The 11233-nt window shown below is 39.2% G+C and overlaps 1 protein-coding gene across 1 annotated transcript in view; it reads left to right on the forward strand.

Annotated features, from left to right (window-relative positions):
- The window catches only part of LOC109300420 (homeobox protein CDX-4-like), a 15575-nt gene extending 11161 nt beyond the window's left edge, over positions 1 to 4414 (forward strand). The window contains exons 2-3 of the mRNA XM_019521076.1: positions 393 to 538; positions 3117 to 4414. Of these exons, the coding sequence (XP_019376621.1) occupies positions 393 to 538; positions 3117 to 3323 (353 nt within the window). The 3' untranslated portion in view covers positions 3324 to 4414. The remainder of the gene's footprint in view (positions 1 to 392; positions 539 to 3116) is intronic.
- The last annotated feature ends 6819 nt before the right edge of the window (positions 4415 to 11233 follow it).

The raw sequence follows: 11233 nt of genomic DNA on the forward strand, positions 1-11233 counted from the left end.
TTAGTTCAGAAGTGAATACAGGATATATATTCTGAAAAATAATGGAGTTGCTCATATCTTTAATGCATCCATTACAAGGAAAAATAATTAGGAAAAATTACTAAAAACTAACCCAAAGAGCAGCAATAGGAGAATGAAGCATTAGTTAAAGCATGAAAGTTAGGAGATCTAAATTCAATTCATAGCTGTGCCATAAATACACGGTGTGACCCTGGCTAAATCACTTACTTTCTCTGCATTTCAGTTTTCCTATCTATCTTCTGCACAGAAAATAATCCCATATGGGTCCTGTGAAAGTATATGTATTAATGACTGTAAAGTTCTTTGATATCTGCAGATGAAAAATGCTACATAACATTAGAGTATTAAAATACTATATTTTTCCTAAACAGGTAAAACAAGAACAAAAGAAAAGTACCGGGTTGTTTACACAGATCATCAAAGACTAGAATTAGAGAAGGAATTTCATTGCAACAGATACATTACAATACGGAGAAAGTCTGAACTTGCAGCTAACCTGGGACTATCTGAGAGACAGGTACATGGAGAATAAAGTTTTCCTACCTATCCATTTTTAAAAGCCAGGTCTTGTAAACTCTAGTGTCAGAGATGACAAGCAGCTAAATTCAGTACTGAAACTTTATCTATAGCATGCTATCAAGGCCCAAGTGATAGACTGCATGAATGCCATGGTGACAAACATAGGAACTATATACAGAATTAAACCAAGTCAACATATAAAGAATCTGCACTCATGTATTTTCTGGTTACTCTGAGGGCAAAGTTTGAATGACTGAATCAAAATACAGGCTTAGAAAAGCACTTTTTCTTGATTATATGATAGCTTAACAAACCACAGTATTCTGTTCGTTCCATCCATCATAACAATGGCATTCTGCATTTTGCTTCATTTACAAAGTGGTAGGCAGCCCAGAAGAGAAGTACAGTCACACAGTTCAGCTCTCAGCAAACACAATCAAAATGAAAAACACAAATACCAATAAAACTAAATACCTGTGCATTTTGGTATTGATTTTATCATTTTTTCTGTGAGATATCCTTCTTTGATCACTGTGAGCTGAGTACATGAACTGAGGGTCTTCTTTACCTTCAATAAGTATTTTTTTTCTATTGCTTTACAGTCCACTGCATATGCACTTATTACATGCAGGTTGCTTTAAGGCAGGCATTTTAAGACCAAATTCTTATTTCTATGCACTGCTCGTAGCTCTGACTTAAGAAAACATTCAATAGATGCATTACATTTCCTGTTAATCAGGACATCATCTGAGCATATGCCCAAGTTAAGCTAGTGCTGAAATGTTATCCTGAAGAAAGCTGTTTTCTGAATTGGAGCCCAAGTAACCTGGCTGTGTTCAGGGGAAATCTGTAGGAACTCAAGGTGAAGAATTCCTCATTGCAATGCTAGGAGGAGAGATCACTTGTGGAAAACAACTCAGGAGAATAACAGTGGTATGAACTGTTGCATGCAGACCCAGGCCCCCATCCCTGCTTTCACAACTAAAATTCACTGATTCTGTTGTGGAAAGTAGAGAAGAGAGGACTTGGCATTATTGAACAAATTATCATCTTTCTAATATACCTCATATATTCTTTATATATCCCTCATATATTGTTCCCCTCCTGGAATAAGCATATTTTGGCAGAATGCAGGTCACACAGACACCTTAACAAATCCATTCAGAAATGCATAAGCTTTTATAGGCAGCAGCCCACTTTCTCAGATGTTTGAACATTCCCCCTCTTTAGATGTCACCTCCTCATCCATGTGCACTCTGTGAAAGAACATGGAGTTAAGGAAAACCAATATATTAAAATAAAGCATTAGGATGCATAAATATGCAATTATAGTTTATGGTCAGGCACTGGATTTTTAGAAATGCATATCCTAGTGTGAATCAACTGTATTATGTCACACTAACGGTATTCCTGAAATAACTAATGTCACTACCTAGAATTAGCATTTAATTTTCTTTTTGTGTAAAGTTGCTTTACATGAACTTTACATGACTTATTTTTGACCATGCCTTTTATTAATATTTCCTTATTTTTCATCAAGTAAAGCTTAGATAGGATATGCATTATCTGTCACCATTCCTACAGAACACATCCCCAACCAAGCTAGCTATTGCTTGTCATCCTATATACAAAACAATGGAAAGGATAGGCTGTACAAAGAAGATCATAGAAAATAATGCTGAACTATGTTAATGCTGTTAATACCTAATACTACATCCTCACAAGCAATACTGTGTTTAGTCCTGGTCCCCCAACCTAAAATAATTTAGGAAAATTATAAGAGACTATAAGAGCTGAAATGAATATGTTTCAGAACAAGGTGGACAACCATCTGCCGGGAATGGTTTGGGTAGATCCTGCCTTAGTTGCTGATTTTTATGATCCCACAAGAGAGACCGGGAACAGAGTAAGATGATGAATAACACTGTCTTATATAAAGGAATATGGGGGCTCCTATGTACTCTCTCATAAGAAAAAATGGTGGGATGCTCCATCAGATGGTAAGGCACCAGACTGAAAACTGATCATAGTAAACACTTTTCCATACGCATGAAAGTTCCTAGTTTGTGAAAGTTCCCATTACTAAGTATCACTGACCTCGAAAGCTTAGCAAGATTCCAAAAAAAGATTAACCATTTCTACAGATAACAAGAATAATCACAAGCATGTTAAATATGATGTTTTTAACATGTGGAAAGGAATAATGCCTCATGATTCAGGGCATAAGCCAACCTTTAACAGGGCTTAGGAAGTAATTTACAGGCCACTTAACTCCCCAGAATCATCTTGTACTACTGCCTATAAAGGCTAGATACTGGAACGGATGGATCTTTGGTCTGATCCAGTAAGGTAATTCCTAAATTGCTATTAAAAAGGAAAATCTATAATAGAGATTCGATATGAAAAACTAATAACGTTTCCACAGATTACAATATAAAATGCAGTTGTGTAACAACAAACAAGCACAACTTTTTCACTGCTTCAGGCTAGTTTTTCCTCCCCTTTTATATCACTGTTGTTATTGTATACCAGCTCTTACTATTTCTTAGAAATAAACATTGTTCATAATGTTTCAGGTGAAAATCTGGTTTCAGAATCGCCGAGCCAAGGAGAGGAAAATGATCAAGAAGAAAATCTCGCAGTTTGATGGCAGTGGGGGCTCAGTTCAGAGTGACTCCGGCTCAGTCAGCCCAGCTGAAATGTCCCACTCCCTCTTTCCACCCCCACATGCAATAAATGGATTACAGCCCATTGAGATACAGCAGGTCATCGTTTCAGAATGAACAGGGCAGGAAAAATGTGAAAAGGATTTTTCTTTTCTCTGTGACATGTCAATTTTGTGAAGGACCATGCTCATTCAGGTCTCTTCAGAGTGCTGGCTACCCTGCACAGGAACCAGGACTGTTTCCAAAATATTTTAATTACTGCAGAAATCTCAGGGAACCCTTGCTGCTAAAATCCATCACTCATAAAGCTTTGAGTAGGATGTAATTTTGTTGCAGATATTGCCAGGAAGAGTGAAACAACTGAAGACTGGGGGGAAGGTAGTTCTAATCAGTTTATATTTTGCAGAAACTTGTTGGTGAACAGTACAATACAAGGAAATGTGGGATGCTGGCTTTATTTGTGTGCATTACATTTTTATATAATTAGAGTTACCTGTAGATGTTTATAAACATTCATATTTAGAATACTGAAGAGTATGCCACCTTTTAAAAAAAGATGCAACAAAAATATTTTAAATACATTAAGAAAAAATGGGACATAATGTTACAATAACAACATATTGCATCTAGTCAAATTAAAGGTATCTTTTTTTGTCCTACATTACTGTACACAGCATGTTCAAGGCTTCTAAATACAATAAATTTACAAACCTATAGTATCTTACACCAAACCTGTCAAGATTTGTTTGATGGTAAGAGCTTTAGTAATTAGTAAATACCAAATGGCTCAAAGCATATAAACATTACTTCATTTTTTGATTACTGCATACTTTATTGTTTAATAAAAAGAGGATTGACAGAAAAATCTGTTATTTTTTAACAAAGTCTCTATGCATTTGCCCCATGACCTGAAGGACTGGAGTAAAAAAAAAAAATCAGCCTTTGGCTAGTTGCAAGCATTTCCCATTGATTGTAAATAGGGTTTGTGTACTGGCTGACAGGCAGAATGCAAGTCCTTTTGATTCATTTAGCATCAGGTGTAGAGTGCTAACACCAGTGCTAGGCTATAGTGAGTAATCAGTGCCAGCAACTCAGCATTCATGAACACTTCCATAACTTCACTTTGCCCATGACAAAGAAACAAAAAGTTTTTTCCTGGAGAAAGAAACAAGAGTTGGGGCTGAGGTTTGGGCGGCAAGAAGTGAGTGGCAGAAGAGATAACAAAAGAAAAAGCTTCAAATTGACATCCAGAAGACTTTTACATGACCTAAATGTATTCTTTATCTCAACAAGGTCAAAGTCTTATGCTCAGAAATAAACAGCCAAACCAATGCACCTGGCAGCATGGGTAAAACTAAATAAGGGACTGATTCTATAAAGCCAACTGCTTGTTTTAAAGACATGTGACAGTGCTTTTCCCAGTTTATTTGAAGATTCCCCATTCCTATCACACTGCCATTCATTAGTTGCTAATGCTATAGAATAACACATGGTTAAGCATTGGTTGCCAATACTATAGAATAACATACTCCAGCACTCTTATACAAGAACCAGTTACAATGCTTTACAATGCAAGAAGTATAGCTGAAGCAGAGCTACTCTCTTATTACCAATAGCTCCCACACCAGTCAACACTGGGAGGCCAGTTATCACAGAGAGGCAAGCTAGAGCTTTTTTGAAGTTATTGTTCACGGGTGAATGATATACCCAATGTGTTATTCCTCCTAAAGTCTTCAGCCACTAGCATACTTCTATCTCCCTTCACTGATGCTTTTCTGGCCCTCAAAACTGAACTGAGTCACAAATATAACTTGTTAAACAATAGTGTAAGACTTTTCTAATGAACAATGTCTACAAATACATCAGGAAATGTGCATGTTTCTTGTATTCTATTAAACTGCTGCCTCAGTGACTTTCATATGATTTCAGAAAATTGTATGTACCAAAGGATTCTTCAAGGGATCCTTGCTAAGTAATTAGCTTTTTGTAACTTTTAGGTTAAAGGGAAACCCTTGAAGGAAATCACATTAAAATATTACCATTCGCAGCATTATTTGGATTTTTTTAAATTAACCCATGCAAGTGTACAAATTCCGTTTTATGCTTCTGGCATGTGGCTAACATGTCATTGGGGATCTTTTAATTGGCTGTTAAAAGATTAACTGAATAAATATGCTAAAAGTTAACATTCAAATAGCAGTCTATATTGCCAAAGCACTACGTAAATATTAACAAATCAATCGTCAATACATTTGAGTAGAGAGCAGTAGTTAGCTGTTAGTCTGAAGTCAGGCAGAAGGCAGGATAGGGTGGCACCTTTGAGACTGGTAGGTTTAGAGACCCATGAGGTAGGTAACAGCTTTGGTAGGTAACAGATTGTTTCATCAGATGTATTTCCCCATTTTACAGAATAAGGAGAATGAGACTAATTGGTTTATCCCAATGCCACACAGACAGTTCGGGTTAGAACTGGGATTCATATGCCTCCTCTGTGGTCGTGCTGCCTTCAAGTCAAGAAGCGGGATGGCATGAAAGATAGAGCTGCAAAGTCTTTGTAAATCTGTCACAGATTATTCCCCGTATATATGCATGGTCAGGAATGTGTGTTAGCTTAGGGAGGCTCTGTTTCCAGCAAATATACTGCACAAATTCAAGACAGGTTCAAATTTGAGATCATTTAAAACTAGCATGCTGAGCTATCCTCACCCAACCTGCGGTTTGCCCACTAGCTGTGCTGAGTTGCCAGGCTGCCAGGAAGTGTCCTGCTGTTCTGAGAGAGAGTGACAGAGCCGCTGAAAGCATAAGGTTGAATTACAGAGCAACAGCCATCATTCTTGTGGGAGGGGGGGTAGGAAGAGGCTAGCTAAAATGTATGCCAAGTAAAATTCTGTGAAGGAGCTAGAGAGAAAAGGGGAATGTAGCACTTGTTTAACCCTTCCAGGATATTTTAGAGTGCATGTGGCTGGGAAATGTGTTTCCCCTCACAAAAAATTAATGGAATAAAGAAAGTTCTTTCAGTTTATTCCTTTAATTTTGTAAGAATTGATGTGTTTGTGCTAAAAAACAAAAAAGGTTTCAGCAATGAAAATAAAAATCTTCAACTGACTGAGACAATTCCTGCAAAATTAAAAAAATATGTATTAAACACTTCCACTCCAAACTTCAGAAACCAGCCAAACAAGTCATTTCCTCTGCAAAACTGAGAAATCCTTTGACAAAGGATATGAGGCCTCATCAACTGAGCCTCCTTTTCTGCACTGGCTCTAAGCCAAAGCCACCTTTGCCACCTGTACTGTGGACTGGGACCAGAACAACCTAGAGCTGCTTGACATTGGAACATTTTTTATTAGCCTCTTATGGCGTGTTATACCAGGACAAGATATCCCAGTAGCATGGCACCCTGCTCCTATACCCTACCATGCCTACCTTGTCTTTTAGACCATGGACTAAGATTTGAGGTCGACACAGAACTGTTATACCAGGCTAACCTCTACAGTGTGATTATTTTATAGGGTGTTTAAGACTCCATTGTGACCTTTTTTTGCTGCTTGTGCAGAGTAAAAGTTCTGCTTCATCATATACAACCTGATCTGTTTATTTACATTTTATATCTATAAGGTTAAAAAGAAAAAAATGAAGGATACAAAAAACATTTTCCAGTATTTATCCTTCCTCTGTTGAAGACTTCTCCACTGACTTTAATTAGAGTCTCCCTCTGCACCATAAGGCAATTTAAAAAATGATAAATCAAACAAGATCTTTCTTGCCCAATGGGTATATTCCCCAAGCTCTCATACTTCTTGTCTTTTTCACTTCATGCAAATATAAAGCCATTAGAGTGCAGATCACTATGTTTAAATTCAGCTGTTTGATTGGTTTTTATAGGGTTGCAGAGCACTGAGGCACTTTAACACCATGCTGATATCAAAAAGAAACTCTGCATCACAAAATTGCCTGATTCCAGCAGCAAGCAAATCCCTTCTGACACATTTCTATGAATCATCTTTATTCTTTGGAGGATACCGTAGATCAGTCAATAGTTTGATGTAACCACCTCTATTAGGTCCATCTTCTATAAATACTTAATTAAGCAGTGTTTTTGCCATAAGGATAATAGGAAAGTACAGAATTTTACTGCAAGTTGCATGGTGATGTGCAACAATGCACTCCTAAGAGGTAGCTTCATGAATGCATCCCTAAATATTGATCTGTTAAACAGTAAGTAAAAATAGCTTAGACTAAAGATTATAAAGGAACTTTAGCACACAAGTTTTAAAGAAAAGGGCAGAATCCAAACCAAGCTTTTGATACTAAGGCAGGGGTAGGCAAAATATGGCTCATGGACTGGATCCAGCCCTACAGTTGATTGTATCCAGCCTGTGGCTGCCCTTACAGCACTCCACATGGGGCTGAGCCTGCTCCTGCCTGGGGCAGCCTGTGCTGTGCTTCAGCCCACCCTGCCCCATGCCTGCTGAGAGCACCGCCCTGGCTTTGGCCCCAGCCCTAACTAGCATGCACAGCAGTGCTGCTGCAGCCACCTGGGTATTGCCTGGCTCCTCCCATTTCTAATGACTCCTCCTCCTGGTGCCTCTGCTGCCTCACTCCAGGCCAGGGGAAGCTGTAACCCCAGGTGGATCCTGTCCCAACATACAGGGCTCCACCTCCACCCACCTTCCCATTGTGATAAGCAGCCACATGCAGGAGGCTAAGTGAATGAAAGGTGGCTGGGAGCCAGAGCTAGAGCCTTACGCACTGGGGCAGGAGCCGCTCAGCTGCAACTTCTCCCACACCTGGAGTAGCACAGCAGGGGCAGGAGGAGGAGAAGGAGGAGGAGGTGGGGGGAGCCAACCAGTACTGGGTGGCTGCAACAGTCGTGTGAGCAGCTCCTGTGGAAAGCAGTGCACAGTGTCCAGGGCTGGGGCCAAGGCTGTGGGTGGGCATGGGGTGGATGCAGGTAAAAATGAGGCTTGGGCTGCCCTGGGTGGAAATAGGTGGGGTTCAGCCCCATGCAGAGCTCTATAGGAGCAGCGATGAACCAGATGGGGGGTGGGGGCGAATACACCTGCACCACACCACCTGAGTGAGCTCTGCTGCACAAGCCCCAGGCCCCCAATCCCTCCCACACACCTACCCCATCCACCCTCCACACAATGTACAAGAGTACACTTTATTTAGAGCTATTATGCAATTGCCTCTATATACACTACTCAAAAACCCATGAATCAGGACAAAAATATTTTTTTAATAAAATTTAAATATAGTAGATATTTTATTTTTAGCATATGCTTTGCTTGCAATCAATAATTTGTTAAACTGATACCTTGTGGAAAATGTTATGTGTGGGGCCCTCAACAGCTCACCAAAACTTAAGTGGCCCGCCAGCTGAAATAACTGCCCACCCTTGCACTAAGTCCTCTCCACAGAACAGGTCAAATCAAAACCTTACGTCAGAACAGTTCAGGACTTCTCCGGGTCAGAAACAAAGAGTATTTTTGCAGCTTGAACTCAATCTAATTTTATACAGCTCTATGTTATACATTAATTGTCACTGAGGAGCACAAAGCAAATATCTTTCTGACTCTTATTAACTCTTCATATTTATTTATACATTTAGTATTTATACATTTAGTACATAGTATATATACATTTAGTATTATTAAAAATGTCAGCCTTCTCAGCCCTCATTGCTGATAGCCTGACTTCCCCCATGCAGCTAAATTCAGTCAAATTAGCCTGTGAAAATTTTCCAATGGGTTATATATGTTAATCAGTCCTATAAAAAGTGCCTAAAGTAACTGCAAAGACATATGGGATATATACATGGAGGGGGAAGTATCATTAAAAGTCGGCAAGCAAAAGAAGTACACACAAAAGTTTTTTTGCAATCTATTATGAGAACCACAATTATCCCTTTGTGTGCAGTTTCTGGTCATAATAACCCAAACAGGAAACGACTGAGTACTGTTAACCTTTCTTTTCTTGGTTATTTTTGAAGAGATCAGTTTAAAACTTGGTTTTTTGTTGGACAATACTGAATGAATTTTACCATACTTAACTCTTAGGATTTAGGTTTCTTTCTTTGATTCTTTATTTCAAAAGATAACAATTTGGATTAACATTAAGAAACAAATTCTGATCCCCTGACTCATGTTTAGTGGCACCACTAGTCACATTGACTTTCATGGAAGTACTTGCTGGGTTGGCATGAGTGAAGATGTTATAATCTCACCATCAAAGAGAACAGGGGACTGTGCAGAGGACAGAAACTAGGACCAACACTCGAGACTTCTAGCAATTCATTTAGGCCAGAAATTTTCAAAATGCTAATTTATTTTTTGCAGACTTAATATTTAAGTCCTTAGGGGTTGGTTAGCAACAGTACTCAGTAAATATAATTCCAGATGAACTCACTGGAGCTGCAAGAGCTCAGCATCTTTGGAAAGTAGGTCCAAGGTATTTGAAGTGGAGCAAGAAAAAAAACCCCTGAGGGCTGCAAATTTAATGGAGGCTTAAAATGTTGGCTCTAACATCCTGTTTCAGCTTGCCTGCAAGAAGGAGCTAATAATGATATGATACCTTAGTGAGGTGCTTTTTAACCCCTATGCAATTTTTCCAGCTTTTACAATATTTACTGCTTTTCTTAAAGCCTCAACTGCTAGAATGATGGGAAGAAGCAACTTCAACTTTGTACCCTAAAATGAGTGTTTTAAACACTCAGTGTTAATGTCATAAACTTATAAAGTATCCATATGGCTTTTCTGTAACAGCTATAGAATCTAATTTTTTTTCAAGATCCTTCATCCTTACACTTTTGTGGCAGGCCTTTGACAGTCAGTGAGGGAAACTCTTGGACTAGAGAAGTGCCTATTCTTTTTTTTGTGAAATTTTATTGAGTTTTAGCTGAATTTCAAGCTGTAAACAGTTCATTTCCATTCCCTTTTTTGCAAACCAACCAAAATAACAACTAACCTTTAAAAGTCTAAAGGTTCTAACCTGGGTGGGTCAGTGCCAAAACCATGCAAACAGAGGCATGAACTACACCCGAACATCAGCATGAAACAAGGTTTTCTTGAGTGATATATTTCATTGGACCAACTGTATAGTTGGGAGAGATGTTGGTGTCCTTACCAGGAACCTGTGACATTGCTGTGATGGCAGCGATGGGGAAGAGACACTGTTAGGGCTCCTTCCCCACCACACCTCTTTAGTTCCTTCTCTGAGGGCAGCTCAGCCACGAGGCAGATATTCCCTTAAGCCCCTGTGGAATAAGTGAGAGAGCTGGGCTCCTCTCCCTCTGTAAACTCTCTAGATAGACCCAATACATGGCCTATACAGAACATTCTGAGATAAGAGCTTTCTGCTGCCAATTAACATACCATGATTAGTTGAGTAGTTCAAGTAGTAGTACTCTGTGCTATGATACTGCAGTTTCAGCATTCAAACCTTGCTGTAGATGCATGATAGGGGGTTGTTTTAAATTTTTTATAAACAACTTGGTAAAGTGGATCTCAAACAAGCTATTAAAAGAAAAGGTCTTAGATGGCAAAATCTGCCACTTAAAAGGAAAGAAAGACCCGAATTTAGGTTGCTCATGCAACATATATGTGAACATAAATATATTTGACAGAAAACCTACCTTACTGCACGCTCAAGACTGGCACACACAGAGGCAGAATTAAGATACTATGGGCAACTATAAATCTGACATTTCCTAACCTGTTCAACATCTTCATCAGTGATTCAGATGAGGGGGTGCAAAGCACCCTGTTCAAGTTTGCTGATGACACTAAGATGTGGGGGGATGTGGGCACAATAGAGGGGAGCAACAGGCTACAGTTGGACCTAGATAGGTTACAAGGATGGGCGGAGGAGAACAGGATGGGGTTTAACACAGACAAGTGTAAGGTGATGCACCTGGGGAGGAACAATCGGCACCATACATACAGGCTGGGGAACTCCCCTCTTGTCAGCACGGAGGTGGAAAAGGATCTGGGAGTCATTATTGACTCCAAGATGAACATGAGTCG

The sequence above is a fragment of the Gavialis gangeticus genome, unplaced genomic scaffold (genome assembly GCF_001723915.1).
Source record: "Gavialis gangeticus isolate Ggan-Ray unplaced genomic scaffold, GavGan_comp1, whole genome shotgun sequence".
In the NCBI taxonomy this organism is placed as follows: domain Eukaryota; kingdom Metazoa; phylum Chordata; order Crocodylia; family Gavialidae; genus Gavialis; species Gavialis gangeticus.